The sequence below is a fragment of the Garra rufa genome, chromosome 3 (genome assembly GCF_049309525.1).
Source record: "Garra rufa chromosome 3, GarRuf1.0, whole genome shotgun sequence".
NCBI classification, from domain to species: domain Eukaryota; kingdom Metazoa; phylum Chordata; class Actinopteri; order Cypriniformes; family Cyprinidae; genus Garra; species Garra rufa.
In genome coordinates, this window is record NC_133363.1 from 32,197,396 (window position 1) to 32,215,560 (window position 18,165).

Consider the following 18,165-nt stretch of genomic DNA (forward strand, 5'->3'; position numbering starts at 1 on the left):
ACTTTTCTAACTTTCGAATATTTCCAACTGTCATTCATTTGGAAACATTTAAACCAAGCAGAGTTAATCTTACAGTAGCACTCAACATTGATTATTGTCAGACTTTCAAAATCGTTCATCACTTGTATTAAGTAAGGGAAAATATACATCTTTATTTTGCGGTAACAACTGGCTACATTATCAACAACATTATCCCACTTAGTACACAACTGCTTCATAGATTATTTAGATGTTTAGGTCAAAATTATTTGAAACGAAACACTGATCAGAGTTGAAATATTTGAACGCTAAGCTTCCATGAAGAAATCAGTTGCTAGCAGACGAAGTTCAAATTAGAAATTGTAGGTATACAGTGCAGTCTTACCAGTTTTCTTACACAACATTTCACCACATAAATAATTAAGGAAGTAGTACTAGTTTGTTATTTATCGTATAATCCATTACAGTGTGCAAAAAAATAGAAGAAATAAATAAATGCATCAGCTGCGTTTGTATGAAACAATAGAGTTAGCCCAAGATACCAGGATGACAGAATTAAGAAATTGTCCACATAATATTGAATTAAGCTTTAATCTTAAAAAAAAGAAGTTTATTTGTAAACCCAAATAGGAAATAAAACAGGTATCGTAAAGCATGTGTTCTATTCTGTGTCCTAAACTCCTGAAACATGGGTGTCTCATTTTAGAGCATTCAATGCAATTTATGAAAAAAGTCAATTAGATCTGTAAGTGGGGGTGAGAGTGTGAAAAAATTCAGATGTAATCCCCTTTGTAATCACTGGCATTTTTCAGAAGTAACTGTAATTTAATTACATATGTTTTTTCAGTAACTATAACTAATTACAATTACATTTATTTTGTAATTAAATTACGTTATTCCGTTGCATGTAGGCTATAGTTACTCCCCAACTCTGCCAAACAACTAATGCTGGCAAAGCTTAACAGTAGGCTCTTTGGGCTTATGACAGATTCAAATTCCTCCATCCTGGAGTTTAACCCTCGTACCACTGCCAAGCAAATCTTGGGGAACCCGCGGAGCCTCCAGAACCCACTTGTCTCCAGCCTTCATCCAGAGGGTGTGTATATGTGACACAAAGCTTGCACACCGCTGCCCTCTGCTGGCCTAAATCTTCTGCTTGTCCACCTCTACCTCTTCCTGCTTCCCAGAATGCACAATGTCTTACTGCACACCTCCTGTCCTCTCTGATGGCTCTTTGTCTTGTCAAATGCACTGTAAAGGGCATTTCGTCACCTTAGAATTATAAGGTTCTATCTGCATTCTGAGCACTTTCGAGATATTGAGCTTCAAAGTTTTTGCATTTCTTAGACTTCTGTAGATAGAACCATTTTTGTTTTCTAAAAAAAAGGCCCAAAATGTACACAGCTTACAAAAGAAACCTCAAATAATGTAAATAAGTTGTCACAGAATAAGAATATGTGAATAACTCAATTTGACAAAATTGTCAGATAGAACCTTATAATTCTAAGGTGACGATTTATCTGATCAGACATTTCGGCTGTTCTGCCAACAAGACAGATTGCTGACATTTGTATTTATTAGTTCGTTATTTTTTTGAACCAGAAAACAAAACACTGTACTGTACTTACTTTGTTTTCTGTGGTTATAATAAGATATAAGCAAGATTCTGTCTTGCTGAATGCTAATAGTGACTGTCCAACTGCCACAAAAAATGATTACCTTCCCTGCACTGCCTTGGGGTTCTTTCACACAGTCACACGTGAATCATACGCTACCACCGTGCTTTGCCACAAGTGTTTTAAGTAGAAAGAGTTAAGTAGCTATTAATTGTAACGTCTTTCTATGGAATTGCCTCCAGTGGATGCTGTTCAGATTGATCCACGTGGGTGTTTAGAAATGTTGGAACAGACTCAAGGTCAGGCTGTCTCACTATAAATTGGGCATTTGATGTTTGATTTTGAGCTTTTATGCTGCTGTTTGTTAAGCTAGAGCTTTTTTCTTTTTCTATGTTTACATTTCTTCCATTCGCCAGTCTTCCCTATATCTGTTATTTGAAACCTTACCCCCTCCAGTGTGTTGAACAACATATTTTCAATCATCCTCCATGAACCCCAGAACCTCACTCCATTTTGTATGTGTCTTGCAGTCCTGTCATCAAGAGAGACATCATGGCGATAAAGTCTGGAGTACGACCTTGAGGAATTATTCACTGTTCACTTTATATTATGTCCACTTTATTTTGTCTGAATGTGTTAATTATATTTCCTTTTGTATGATATTCTGTGAAATGCATTTGTGAACACAAGAATAAGTCTATGTAAATACAGTGCTGTCTTTGTAATTATGAAACATTATATAACATTGATTTTATTATTAAAACATCATTGAACACAACATTAAAGTTTGTCTGTAAATCCTCTGTTTTGAAGATGAATTCATCATCACATGAGAGTGGTGATATGTTGTGTCATGGAAAATCTCTAGTAAAACTGGTTTTAAACCAGTGAACTCCCACCAGGGTTTTTTCTGTCAATAATTATTACCAGTGGCAGGTGGTTGTGGTATAGGTGAATCAAATCACTAAATAAAATCTTCCTTAGCTACTGATATAAGGATTCTACTGAGATTTAGTGACAGTCAAACCACTGTACCACTAAGCCCATGAAATACCAACAATAATTTCTATTTACAGTTTATTTTAATTAAACCCTTTAATGAACTGGTCATCTGTCTGGGTGTTTCCCTTGTCTGTGGCCCAAGATCCTGGATTAGGCTCCAGCAGTCACCCAACCCTACAGAGGACAAGAGGTTTGGAGAATTAATCAGCTTCATCAGTTTATTCAAATTGTATAATTTCTCTGTGTCTTTCAATAATCTATACTTCACCTTTTAAACCACACTGTAAAACGTTTTTACCAGTTTCAACTTAAAAAGTTTAGCAGCTGCCTTAAGATTTTAAGTTAAATCAACTTAAGTCATTTAAACTCACAAGTTATATCAACTCATTTTTATTGTAATAAGTTAAAATAAGTTGTAGTTTTAAGCTGATTTAACTTAAAAACTTAAGGCAGCTGCTGAACTTAGGTTTTTAAGTTGAATCTGGTGAAAACTTTTTACAGTGCAGGGTTTGTTATCTCAGCCCCTTAAGGTCCACGTTCCTGCAGAGTTTAGCTCAAACCTTCATCAAACTCACTAACCTTGATTATCCTGTTCAGGTGAGTTTTGTTTTTGAAGCCAATTTTGGAGGACATTGGAACCTCTGTTTTATAAGAAGTGACATTTGATTTGACAAAAATCGATGAGTCATAAATATTTTTGACTGTTCGGAAAGTGTACACTTTATCTGCTTATTTTTTTAGGTGTATACTAACATTTCATAAGGCTAATAGGTGCTATCTATCAAAGGCATTTTGTAAATACATAATTGTTTTGTCACGCCTTGTTAGGTGTGATAATAGTGTTATGTCTGTATATAGCTAATGAGACTACCTTAAATTTTAAGTGTCACAAAATGTCTTAAAGGGATAGTTCACCCTAAAAATAATAATTACCCAATGATTTACTCACCCTCAAGCTGTTCTAGGTGTATATAGTGTTCTCCTTTCAGGCAAACACAGTCTGAGTTATATTAAAAAATGTCCTGGCTCTTTCAAGCTTTATAATGGCAGAGAATGGGGGTTGAGATTTTCCAATAAAGTGCATCTATCCATTATAAAAAGTACTCCACATGGCTCTGGGGGAAAATAAAAGCCTTCTGAAATTAATCAATGCATTTGTGTCAGAATAATATACATATTTAAAACTTCATGAACAATAATCTCTAGTTTCCACTAACTGTCATGTGCTCATTCACAAAAGTGGCATTTCAGCAGATGACATACGACTTCAAAACATGTTTTGTTTACAGCAAAGGAAAACCAGTCTCCTCTTCACTTATACAGGCATTTTTTTGTCATAAATCCTCAAAATATCCTCAATTTGTATTTGTAATTTGTGACCGGTGTTTTGTTTTGCTCTCTCCTCTGCTCTTCGATGTTTGCCACTTTTCACCAGAGCTTACGCTATACCTATCCTACGTCATCTGCTGGATCACCAGTGACTTGTGAATGCATTTACGACAGTTAGCGGAAGAGATTATCTTCTTTCTCTCTTGGCTTGCTTCCTTCAATCAGGGGTCGCCGCAGCGGAGTGATCCGCACCGCCAATTTGGCACATGTTTTACGCCGGATGCCCTTCCTGACGCAATCCAGTCCTGAGAGTGCACTAACTCGTGCAACCCCAGTGCTGGGACTCACTCACTCACTCACTCACTCACTCACTCACTCACTTACTCACTCACTCACTCACTCACTCACTCACACTCATTCATTCACTATGGCCAATTTAGACTGTCCAATTCACCTATGCATGTCTTTGGATTGTGGGGGAAACCGGAGCACCTGGGGGAAACCCATGCAGACATGAGGAGAACATGCAAACTCCACACAGAAAGGCATCCTGGCTCAGCCGGGGCTTGAACCAGGAACCTCCTCACTGTGAGGCAACAATGCTATCTGGAAACTAGTGATTATGGTTTATAAAAATGTATAGTTTTCTTATACAAATGCCATCTTTACAATTCAAAACGAGCCTTTCGTCACCTTAGAATTATAAGGTTCTATCTGCATTCAAAGCACTTTTGAGATATTGAGCTTCAAAGTTTTTGCGTTCCATAGACTTCGGGAGATAGAACCATTTTTGTTTTCTAAAAAAGGCCCTAAATGTACAAATATACAAAAGAAACATCAAATAATGTAAATAAGTTGTCACAGAATAGGAATATGTGAATAACTCAATTTTGACAAAAACCTTATAATTCTAAGGTGACAAATTGTAACAAAACGTTTTTGGATTTCGATACAAGCTAAGAGGAGACTGGTTTTCCTTTGCTGTAAACAAAACTTGGTTCTCGTGAGATTAGAATGTTCTCACCGGAGCTTATGCTGCGTTCCAGGCAGGTTTTTGAGCCTGTAAATCATGACTTCAAACTACGATTCACGACTTTGTAGCGTTCCAGGCAAGTCACGCAAAATTGCCTGAGCGCTTTTATTATTATTATATTATTATTAATTTGATTAACACGTTATATTGTCCTAAAGTCTATTTTTTCCACCGTGTACCACTTGCATTAACATCGCACCCATAGGGGCTGACATTGTTGTTTCGTGAATCGTGGGCTATGTGAGGTCAGAGCTCGAAACTGGGAGTACATCGGGGACATCACAGGTAGAAGGTTGGAAAAACACGGGTAATGAGTTGCCTGGAATGCAGCATTTCTCTACTCCTACGTCATCTGCTGGAATGCCACTATCTCATTAAAATGTGTATATGACAGTTAGTAGAGATTGTGATTTATAGTTTTAAACATTGATATTTTTCTTATACAAATGCATCGATTCACTTCTGAAGGCCTTTATTAGCCCCCCAGAGCCATGTGGAGTACTTTTTATGATGGATGCACTTAATTTTTCTTCAAAATCTCAGCAGCCATTCACTGCCATTATAAAGCTTGGAAGAGCCGGGACATTTTGTAATATAACTCTGACTGTATTCGTCTGAAAGAAGAAAGTCATATACATTTAGGATGGCTTGAGGGTGAGTAAATCATTGGGTAATTTTCTTTTTTTTTTTCTTTTTTCTTTAAAGGGATAGTTCACCCAAAAATGAAAATTTGATGTTTATTTGCTTACCCCTAGGGCATCCAAGATGTAGGTGAAATGATCAGTTTTTGCGAGAAACTGAACAGTATTTAAATCATTTTTTACCTTTGATACACAGCCACGTCCATCTGTCATGAGCACGAGCTTGTCATCTGGATCGTTACACATGTACGCGCTCTGGCGTAGTATACGCAAACGCCTGTAACATGTAACGATCCGGATGACAAGCTCGTGCTCAGGACAAATGGACGTGGCTGTGTATCAAAGGTAAAAAATGATATAAATACTGTTCAGTTTCTCGCAAAAACTGATCGTTTCGTATATTAGGACATCAATGTATCGTCACGAGTCACAGGGTGTAATTTGGTTTGTCTGTGCATGTTTTTGTTTACTTTTAAAGGTTTGGTGCCCATCCACTTCCATTATTTGGCTGGCTAACTGCACCAGTTTTCATTAAAATCTTTGTTTGTGTTCTGCTGAGGAAACAAGTCACCTACATCTTGGATGCCCTGGGGGTAAGCAGATTAACATCAAATTTTTATTTTTGTGTGAACTATCCCTTTAGGACAGGGAATAGCCAGGATTTTTCATAGGGGTGGTCACCTCTTAGCTCCACCCCTGCTGCTAATCATTCAATGAGAGCATTTTGCAGCCACAAAGCAACCACTATTAATTTCCAAAAATATTGTTCTCTTTGTTAACACTGTCATAGATGTTCTGTTTTGGTTTACTTAGTGTTCCTTGTTTCTGTACCTGCTTTCATTGTTCTCACTTTCCCCACCAACAGTTTATTTCCATGGTTCCTAATTTAGTTGAAAACCTTTTAGTTTTTCTGTTGATTAGAACTTTCTGTGCATATTAGCCCCCTGTTTACTCAGTTCCCTGCCTTGCATTAAGTTTTATGGTAGTATGGTGTTCTCCTCAGTGTTATTCAGTCTTTCGTCTACCTTTCATTCTGTGACTACTTTATGCTACCATGACAAACACAATCTCTATACATTTTTAAAAACAAGTGAGCACTATTAACCTATATAGAGGGTCTTCACGTATGTCACAGTTTGGTAGGTTTGGAGAGACTCGGATAAAAACAACAGCATGGATTGCACGGTTAACGTACTACTAAACGTAATTTATGCTGTCAAACTGTTAAATCATATAGAGTAAGCAGGAAAGGGTTGACAAAATATAGGTGGAAAAGATTCGCACAAGCATTAATTAAAATAGTAGCCTAATATTTTACCGACCTGACCAGAATTGATAAGAATAGCTAAACATGAATGTTGTTAAGATTCTTGACCTGGAAATCCTGGTTTAGTTTGGCCAACCACGAATGCCTTTCTCAGACAGTTTTTTGCAATCTTCTCCTTGATTTGTTATGATTTTTGGCAGTTTATAGTAGGCTACTAAAGATGTTTTTCCTGTTTCGTAATTGACCATTTGTAGCAGCAATAATCATACAAATTTGCAAGTTCCGTTTGGGTTCAGTGCATTTACGTTCTGTGATGTCTGAAAACACCAATAAACAGAACTTTTGAACTGAATAACGACAGGTTACATTTTTTGTACCATGAAATGGAAAAAAAAACTCACCACTTTTTCACCATGTATGCATGCAGCAAAGTATTTTTCCATAGACATTTTCCTATTCCTGTGACAGATGAACACTGTAAGTATTTTTCAACACATTTTAAGTATTTTGTAGTTTCGGTGCTGAGACATTTCAACACATCTTCTACGTGAGTAAATGGTGATTTTATCCCTTGAACTATAATTTTTAAGTACGAGTCTGTTATTTCTCTGCTACTGTAGTTCGTATGCACACTTTCACATTTTAGCCAGAAGATGGCAGTGGCGCCTCGTTTTTAGATGAATGTGTAAATCACGTGATAGAAACTGAACTAGAGACTGCTACGTTTTCCAGAAAATGAAAGTAAAAATCATATGTAGCCTACTGCTGTGTTAAAAGTCCGTACCTCCTTTGCTCTGTGAGGCATAAGGAAGTAGATCACCTACCAGACACACAGACCAGCGAAAGAGTTTCTTTAGCATCTCATCAACATGTCTCATATCAATGGTATGTTCACCTTTTTTATCTTGCTGTTTAACAAATTCTACAAACTTGCCTGACTGTAACTGTAAGAAATGTGAACACTAGTTTTAATTAGATGTTATAATTAGTTTGTCCACAGTGAGGGTGACTCCCATGGTTTTGCTGTATCATTGTTGGATATAATTGCTAATCCTGACAGACTTTTAATTAGACCTATATATGCTGCCTAGAAAGAAAACATGTTTAAATATATTGACATTATTTCTCTGAGTCTTCTATGAAAAGGATAAGAATAAGATGTTTGGAGTAAGTTATAATGCTTAAATAAGAATTATGATTATTATAATAATTATCACATTAACAGTAGCCTTTTATTACCATAGGAAATCAAAATGCCAAAAAAGAAGAAGACTTTGCTGGAAAGAAACTCAAAACACTCCCCAGTGAGCTTCTCCAGAGGGGTGGAGAAGCTGTAAAGGTAGATCTACAGCGGAACAGACTCAAACAAATCACTGGAATCACCCAACTGAAAAACCTGACGGAGCTCAACCTGTGCAGGAATGAGTTCACTGATTTCCCCGTGGACATTAGAGGGTTACGCCAATTGGAGAAACTGTATATCAATCAGAACAATATCAAAACCATTCCAGAAAATGTCTTTCCATCTTTAGAGAAACTTAAATTCCTAAAGTTAAGCACCAATCGGCTTGAAAATCTACCCCAGGACATGAACAGGTGCCAATATCTCAACTACCTAAACCTGTCCAACAACTGCCTGAAGAATTTAGATCCTCTTGTGGGTCTTAAACACCTGAAAGAACTTTATGTCGAGAGGAACCAGTTGGCTGAGCTACCAGACCTACTCTTTCAAAACAGCAGCTTAAATCTGTTCAAAGCTAATGGCAACCCTCTTAGAAAGCCCCCTCAGGAGGTCTGTGCAGGGGGATTGAAAGATATCCAGAGTTACTTTTCCATGCTTGAGGCGAATGCCCCAAATGTGTGCACTGTGAAGACTATGTTTCTTGGGAGCTCCATGGCAGGAAAATCCACTCTGTGCCGCAGTCTGAAGCAGGGTGGCCCTGTATCAGTGGACAAGGATGATCGTACTGTAGGGATCGAAATCAGCAAAGTTGATAGTGAAGGTGTCCGTTTTTTCTTTTGGGATTTTGCTGGACAAGAGGAATACTACATCACCCATCATGTATTTATAACAGCTCAAGCCTTTGTCATATTTGCCATCGACCTTTTCAGGTAAATCTTTTTTCTTTTTGTTTGTTTTTGCTATGTCTGCTAGCATAATACCCCAGCAATGCATTAAACATTTTTTTTTTCTCAGTTACAAAATGGATGCCCAGAGTTTCAAAGATAAAGTGGGCTTCTGGATCAAAAATCTTCAGCTTAAGATTCCAGACTCAGTAGTTCTGCTTGTGGGCACTCATGTTGACCAGTGTTCAACTGAGAATGAGGTGAATAAAAAGAAAAAACACATCGAAGAGCAGGTGAAGGAAATGCTTGAAACACATATAGCAAATTTGGAGCAGCGGAGGAAGAACTTGCAGGAAATGGAGGACCGATCTTCGTACCGTGACCAGATTGATCAGATTGAAAGACTGACTGAGTACAAACTAAAGGTTATTTTGTTTTTCAATTACTGGCTTATAAAGTATGTGTCCAATGAAATGTGCTGCCATGATCTTCTCCCTCTTCTTTTGTTTTCAGGTTGTTGACCTTGTACCTATAGATTGCACTAAACAGGCGGACATTGACAAGCTATTTACTTGCATCAAAAAAGAGGTTTTGAACAAAGATACATTCCCCAGCATAGAACAGACATTACCTAGATGCTACTACGAGGTGGAGAAAGATATCCAAGAACTTCTGAAAAATGGTGACATTGCTGAGCATGGTCAGTTTATTTATTTATTTTATTTTTTAAAGATTACAATGTTTGGTGTTTTTGAGTTTCTGAAATTTGCACCTATTATAGGAATTGTGAGTCAAAGTACCCTCTTGTATTTACTGAAGAACAGACAAGATACACTGGATAATAACAAGCTTCAGTTAATTCTTCAGTATCTTCACCGAATTGGCATCATCATGTGGTACAAGGAAATCCCAGAGTTGGCCGATTCTTTGTTTGTAAATCCATCATTCCTCATCTCATTGTTCAAGGTTCTTGGATCAAACATTTAAACTACAACCATTAAATGTCATTGAATGGCCATATACTAATCAGTGTAGAAATCCTTCATCAGATATTTTCTTTTGCTTTGTTCACAGACTATTGTGAGACATGACCTAGTCCAGGAACTGAACAAGATTTCCGATGCACAGCTGAGGTTCGAAAATGCACTTAAAAAACAGAAGAAAACATGGATCAGCGACTATAAAGACAGAGCGTCCTTAAGCAATGTGGCTATCAGGATCCTGGTGCGGACTGAGCTCAAGGAGAATCATGACCTTACTGATGAAGAGCTGATTGAGGTGGTTGGGTCCAAAAAGAAGGAAGGAAGTCTCCTTTCACTACTAAAGCACTTTAATGTATGTTTGTCGACCAAACATAATAGTCCTCTCAATCCAAATGCCACTGAATTCTGTCCGAAGAAAAGTTGGGTGCCCTCAAGCCCCCTTGTGTATGAGCCAGATGCCTGTCTGTTCCCAATTTACCTGACTAACAACGAACTGGTAGAACAAAAGTGGGGATCAGACAATACAGAGGACCTAAATATTCATGTTTACTTCCTACCTGAGATACCATATGGTTTCTTCCACAGGTAAATGCTTGTGCTTGTCTCTTTCAGAGAAAATTAGGAAATGTGCAATGAAATCTGTTATTAAAGAAAATCCCTGATTTATTCACTCTATTTTCTGTCAAGTGTTATCAACCCTTAGAGATAACCTTAGATTACTAGTACTAACATGTAAAACTGATGCTTGCTTTACAGGCTTGCCATCAGGACATGCTCTTTATACTCTCCATACTGGATCGGAAAGGACCAGTGTATGCTGTGTTGTGGTGACAGACGGTTTCTGCTCAGAGAACGCTTCGATGAGGACCCGTTCATTGAGATCCGCTGCAAAGAGAGTGAGCGTAAGTCCCATTATTACTACATTTTGTGTCACTTTGATTTATATTTTTATCTTCTCAAATGTTTGGAGTTGGTAAGATCTATGGGACACTTGGCACTCTTTTGTTTCATTGTTTCATTGTCTTTTATTCCTATATCACATATTTTAGTAGTCATTATAAATATACTCTTTGAAAGCATAAAACATCAAAATTCATTTTTAAATCCGACATTGCATTACCATGGAAATGGTACCTTAATATCTTTTGGCCATTTGGTCTCCTACCCCTTAATGGGGGGTGTTAAGTGTCATATTACTAAGTGTATTATGGTATTTTAGAATCAAATCTTTTTATAAACAAAATACATATCGTCTGTGTCACAAATCCTATCCATGATCTTCAGTCTGTTACACATCACCCTGGACTACACTTCCCATGCTCCACCTCACTCATTACGCACACAGCTGTAGCCAATCATAATCTGTATAAATACGAGGCCATTACAATCATTCTAGGCCGAGTATTTTGCAACAGAGCGACAGATGCGTGAAGCAGCGGATCCATACACAAGCTTACATTAAATAAAGACATGCTCATACACAGGCAAGGGGTCGGACATGGCAAACAGGTACAGCATAGGCAAGAGAAACAAGAGTAATCTGTTAAATAGGGGAGGGACGATCGGTGGCAGGCATAATCCAAAGGGCTAGGCAAATGGGTAATCCAAGCAGACAGTCCATAGAACAATCGAGGGGCAAACAGAGTCTGATACGGCAAGACGAAGGGTTAATACAGACAGGTGAGAGATCCAAGGCAGGCGGCGAAAGAGACAAGACAATATTAACCATGCAGGGGAATCAAGGCATGAATGACTAGACTAGATACAAAACTTAAAGTGGTCCTATTATGCTAGAAAGGTTGTTAATATTGTTTTATGAGTCTCCTAAAACGGGTTTACATGTCTGCAAGGTCAAAAAACACTTTAGTTTTCTCCAAAAATAGATTAAATTTTACCTAATTTCTAAATGATTCGTAAACGACTCGTGCGAAGCAGTTTGAAGAATCAGTCTCTCTAAACCCCTCCTTTTTTTGTGAGCCCTCACTGCTGTGAATGGTTAGACGGCGCATTCTTTTATGATTAGTCTATCGTGACATGACAACTGTCACGTCCGGTATAGACACGGTGATTCGCAAGCAGGACAGGAGAATACTTCAACTAGTTAGCACGGACTACCATGGAAAGTGCTCGCAATTTGCTTATGTAAGCACACCGGGCACACCTCCATGTTGTAAACTTCAACATTATACAAGGCATTACACTGTGTGAAGTCGTGCTCCATCCTTTATCATTTATCCAACTAATAAGACAGACAGTCAAGCTGCATCAATCCATACATTTTTAGACTACAGTCAGCCCACAGCTGAATAACATAGCTATAGAAGCGTGAGTTAGCCGGTTAGCAAGACATCAGCAGGGTTTCTAATATACACAGCTACATATTTTGAATGATCGCTAGAAAATACAATCATCTATTATTAATTATACATACAGGTAGAGGTTCAGAGGAGCAAGCCTCTGATAAACTGGGCACTGATCCATCTTTGTATTCCCAGAGTTTGTAAAAGTTGTCATCAGTAAAATGATGGGAACACAAGACGGGAATTGTACTGCTGAGGTGTTGTTGAAAAAATGTAATTGGCTACAGTTGTGTGCCTAATGAGTGAGGTGGATCATGGGAAGTGTAGTCCAGGGTCATGTGTAGATGTGAGAGTCAATGTGAAGCACAGGCGACCTCTGGTGGTGGGCAGACTGAAGACCATGGATTTGTGACAGTTGGAAAGGTTTGAGTCTCAAGATTCCATATTGATTTTATTGATTTAATGACAGAAGTAATATTGACAGAGAAATTTAGACATTTGTGAAAGAAAAATGCATTAAAAGTTTGGACGGCACCCAGTGACTGTTTGTGTTATAACACCCTAAATTGCATCTCACAGGAACCTCTTTTTTAAAACAACTTTAAATTTGGAACATAACTTACATAAACGTAAGCCTTTAGTTTTATAACATTTTTTTAGTAAAATCTGTTATGCAAAATATTTATTTATATCAAAAATTGTACATTGCATTGTCTTTACAGTACATTTAAACTTCTATAACTTTTGGGAACTTTCATATTTTGAATTGTTCTAAGTTGTCTTATTTAAATAGAGTCCAACCTTAGATCTATATTCAATTAATGAATTATAATATTTTAAGTTTGGACAGTGCACTTTCACGTCTATGTTTAAAAATGACAGTTAAAGGGTTAAAGAAGTCTTTAACACGTACAATGGCTGGGGTAATGTAATGAACAATTTAAACTGTAATAGCTACATTTTCAGCATCCATTACTCCAGTCTTGTGACATGATCCTAATTTCGTTCTCATGATGTTGACAACAGTTGTTCAGCTCAATATATTTGTGGTGAACGGTGATATTTTTTATAGGACACTTTTATGCATATAAAGTTCTAAAGAACAGCATGTATTTGGAATACAAATTTGTTACAAGTGAAAGTGTTTATTGTCACTTTTGCATCCTTTGTTAAGTATTAATTTATTTTTTTTAACTCTTGAACAGAAGTGTATCTATATATGTGTGTGTATGTTTTCTATTATACAATTATTAAATCTGTTTAATAGACATTTTGTAGATACATATGTGGCCACTAGAGGATGATTTTTTTTGTCTTCTTTCCATATTTATTAAATCTTTACTTAAAATATTGTACTTAATAATTTTCCTTCCTGTAGTTGAAACCTCAGAAGACATCCAGAAAGCATGGGGAGTGATAAGGGAGATTATGATACGGCTGAACACACTCACAGAGCAGTGGCAAGGGCTGTGCCTGACGGTCCACACTCCCTGTAAAGCCAGTGGCTGTGACGCATACTTTACATGGAATGACTGGCAAGAATGGTTAGAAGATACAAGGACAAACAAATTTAATGTGTAAGTTGTCATGTGATTTGCTCTTTTTTATGTGTTCTCAGCAGATCATTCTTGTTAGTGGTATAGTCAATACATATTCCTTTATTAAAGTATCTTTGAATCATCATAAATGTATTAAAATTAAATCAGGTGACTGAACACTGTGTTCTATCTTATAGAGGACAAGAGGAGAAACAAACTTGCCGCAATGGACACCAACGAAGGACTGAGTTGCTGTTCCCTAGAAGTAAATGCATTTATTTACAGAGAAATACAACTTGCGCTTAGTCCTCTGCCATTTATAAATCTTAAATATTTTTGTTTTCAGCTCCTGATGCTTCGACCTGAGGACAGGACACATGGAACAATTAATAACAAAGAATACAAATAAAAACTCACTTGACTTGATGGGAAAGGCTGTTAAGCCCACATCAGTGTGTCATTCCTTAAGCTTTGTGAAACACAACACCGACTTGCACAGAAAATAGCAATGTTGCACAGAAAATTGTGTGTTTTCAACATGTTATTACATTAACTGTAAAAGCTCCAAAACATTAAACATATCCTATATTTACGATATTTAATGTGTTCTTGATTTAGTTTGAAATCAAGAAATCTAATGTTATTTTGGGGAACACACAAGATTTGTGTAGTCTACTCTGAGTAACAAATTGTTCAGCGGATATGTTGTCTTGTAGAAACATATTGTCGCCGCCAGGGGGTGATCTTTATACATTTACGTTTTACATTTTGTTTGATGACTATTTGTGGAGGGTAAAGTATTGCTGCTGTTGAATCCTTGCTTGAACATGTAATGAATTCTTCAATAAAGTTATCCAGATACAAAAGTATTATGGGTTTTACCAAAGTCTCTTTCTGTCAGCCAAGATATGCTTCAAATTAGCTACAAAATTAAAAGTAGGCCTACATCTAACAAATCACAGCAAATTTTGATGGTCCCCTTTATACATTCTGTTGACTATAAGTAACTTTGCAAGCACACGTCTGCTAATTCAGAGTATTAGTATTGAACTATTTATTATGGTTAGGGTTAAGGTTAATAAGTTATAAAGTATAGTATTATAGTAATACAGTATTAGTAGACATAAAGCAGACAGTCTACTAACTACTCTGATGACTAGTATAGTTAACATGATGACATGTTTTCCACACAAAATTAAATGATTTTTTATTTATGTTTTCATTTTCTGTCTGTTCATTCTTGTTCAGATTTTTTACTTTGGCAATGCTTTTCGGTAACACTTTAAGGTTAGACATGTACTAACTATTATATTATCAATTAATTATGCTTAATTACATGCAAGTAACCCTAAACCAAATCCAAATCCTATAACCCTAACTATATAGTTGGTACATGTAATATTCCTCAGTACTTACCTGTATAATTACACTGTAATAAAGACACCTTAAAATAAAGTGTAACCATTTTCAATAAGGTTATTTAGTTAACATGAACTAAGAATGAACACTTCTACAGCATTTATTAATCTTAGTTAATGTAAATTTCAGCATTTACTAATCTATTACTAAAATCAAAAGTTGTTTGTTAATATTAGTTAATGCACTGTGAACTAACATGACTGGACTGTACTAACATTCATTTAATAATTAGATGAATAAATAGTGTAATAAATGTATTGTTCATTAACAAATGACACCTTACTGTAAAGTGTTACCTTTACTTCATTATAAAGTGCATAGCAAGATGTAATTTTCAAATGATTTTGTTGATGGTGCTTTACAATATACTAACTTCAGTGACAGTTCACTTGGAGCAGACTGAGGTTAGGCACACACACACACACACACACACACACACACACACACACACACACACACACACACACACACACAAACACAATGTAGAGACTTTCTATTGACTTCTGTTGTGTTTTTTATTGTGCTAATGATTTCTATCTGTAAACAGAACCCTCACATAAACAGATCCACACAGATTCTTCTGGAAACATCTGGCCCTGACAGTATGAATAAAGAAGTTATTTTATGCATTCTAGAGGATGAAAGTTACATATGCATTCAAAACTTTCTATTACTTGTTTGCCTAATACCTCTAAAGCAAAACTGTGGCAGTAACATAGTCATGGAATCAAATGGCAATACTATGGTAATTCAATATATACAGTATAGCATACAGAAAATCTTTTCAAAACATGTTTGTAACATGGTTGTTTTTGGCACTTTGGCATGTCAGTCTTGTTTTGTGATTATGCTGTTTTGAATCCACGTCTTTTTAGCAGGTTATCCAAAGCCCACAGCACGCTGACAGATAGACAACAGGTGAACAGGTTACAGTAGCCTGAATGTCTAAAAACGGACGTCACTCCATCGTTTTGTTTGATATCAGAGGTCAACACTGCAAGTTTTGCGTTCCATAACGCGGAACATACGCGTGCGCCGGGGTGAGCATGATTTCGCAGAGATAGGCAGCGCCTCATACGCGTGGCGCAGTGAGCGCACAGAATAGTTCTTTTGAGTTTGTCAAAGCCACGCGCCCGGCGCGCGAAGACCGAGCAGGGGATTCATGCAGGAGGCGGGGTCTTCCTTTGGGAGCGTGCGGCCCGAAAGGGGGTGGAGGTGTGGCGCACGTGTAGAAAAGGGAGAGCAAGTTGCTTTACCCTCAAATCATTCGCCAAACAGGTGAATCGCATCTTGCGAGCCACGCGAAAGGCACGAGAGCGGCGCATTACTCGCAAACTCCCCTTCTCATCTATTTATCTATTTATTTCCCCGCGACATGGAGGCAACTGTCATCGCTACTTCGCAAATGACCCAAGAAACGTTTTACCAGCCTTTTTCGGAGACCCTCGTACCTCACGCAAAGCAGGACATGGAGTGTAAAGTGCTGAAGAGACAGCGCTCGAGCAGCCCAGAGCTGCTCAGGTGCAAGAGGAGACTGACCTTCAACGGACTCGGCTATACGATTCCTCAACAGCAGCCCATGGCTGTAGCCAGACGTAACGAACGCGAAAGAAACCGCGTCAAGCAGGTGAACATGGGCTTCCAGACGCTTCGCCAGCATGTGCCGAACGGAGCGGCGAACAAGAAGATGAGCAAAGTGGAGACGCTGCGCTCTGCGGTGGAGTACATCCGAGCGCTTCAGCAACTGCTAGATGAGCACGACGCCGTGTCTGCTGTGTTGCAGTGCGGCGTCCCGTCTCCATCGGTCTCCAACGCGTACTCAGCGGGCTCGGAGTCTCCGCATTCGGCTTATTCATCTGATGAGGGCAGCTACGAGCATCTCAGCTCTGAGGAGCAAGAGCTGCTGGACTTCACCACATGGTTCGACAGATATGAATCAGGTAAGAGCAGTTTTCAAGAGCTTTCCACTTTTACAAACCTTGGGGCCCTCACTTAGTTTAAAAAGCGACTTTTCTTCCAAACACTTAAGTGGTACATATTACCTTCAGGGGTTCAAAATCTTAATTATTCTTTTTCTCATGACTGAATTGCAGATTTTATGTATGCCTGTGACTAATAACTGTTATTATTCTATTACAGGTGCTTCACTGACTACTAAAGATTGGTGCTGAAGGGACAACACAGGACCTGCCCAGGTCGATAATACACTGCTTGCTGGTGTCAGTGAAGGACTTGAGTTCATTGACTGAGCACTGGACACACTGAGGGCATTTTCCAGCAATGCACACAGATGCAACTACATGGGACTTGAGGCGTGCAAGGATGTCTATACTGCTGACTTGTGTCTTGTAACTCCGCGTTCAATATTTTGCCCTGTTGAAGCAATAATGTGTAAATGCAACTGAATGAGCCAGTTTGTTCCTTCCATATTGTACAAGTAACGAGGTGACCAGGTGTAGTTAAACGAATGAGGATGAGAATAGTATCAGGTCCCACATATCTGTTAGGGGATACACTAACGTTACACTAGGAAGCCCACAGGCAACCTGTAAATTATAATATTTTGTGCTAGATACGTGGGAATGTTTTTGTACTGGATGAATATCTTTTGTATCAAAGTGTGCACTTGTGTGTTTTTATACAAACTTGTGTATATGCAATTTTTTATGAAGAGAAACCCTATTTTATGTAAAATAAATACTTTATTTATTCATTTCATTGTCTTGTGTGTTTAAAATCAACGACTAATAACAAATGTAACCCTGGACCACAAAACCAGTCATAAGGGTCAGTTTTTTGAAATTGAGATTTATACATCATCTTAAAGCTGAATAAATAAGCTTTCCATTGATGTATGGTTAGGACAATATTTGGCCGAGATACAATTTTTTTTGAAAATCTGGAATCTGAGGGTGTAAACAAATCAAAATGTTGAGAAAAGTTGTCCAAATTAAGTTCTTAGCAATGCATATTACTATTCAAAAATTAAGT

The 18,165-nt window shown here is 37.7% G+C and overlaps 2 protein-coding genes across 2 annotated transcripts; both read left to right on the plus strand.

Moving 5' to 3' along the window:
* Positions 1-7,631: 7,631 nt before the first annotated feature.
* LOC141331917 (malignant fibrous histiocytoma-amplified sequence 1 homolog) lies at positions 7,632-14,605 on the plus strand. Its single transcript, XM_073836962.1, has 10 exons — positions 7,632-7,752; positions 8,112-8,979; positions 9,065-9,359; positions 9,448-9,634; positions 9,716-9,900; positions 10,009-10,502; positions 10,674-10,819; positions 13,596-13,794; positions 13,953-14,020; positions 14,102-14,605. The coding sequence occupies exons 1-10, from the start codon at positions 7,737-7,739 to the stop codon at positions 14,119-14,121; spliced, it is 2,478 nt and encodes an 825-aa protein (XP_073693063.1). The 5' UTR covers positions 7,632-7,736; the 3' UTR covers positions 14,122-14,605.
* A 1,608-nt stretch (positions 14,606-16,213) lies between these two features.
* On the plus strand, positions 16,214-17,887 carry ascl1b (achaete-scute family bHLH transcription factor 1b). The gene is made up of 2 exons (XM_073837589.1): positions 16,214-17,114; positions 17,314-17,887. The coding sequence occupies exons 1-2, from the start codon at positions 16,550-16,552 to the stop codon at positions 17,343-17,345; spliced, it is 597 nt and encodes a 198-aa protein (XP_073693690.1). The 5' UTR covers positions 16,214-16,549; the 3' UTR covers positions 17,346-17,887.
* The last annotated feature ends 278 nt before the right edge of the window (positions 17,888-18,165 follow it).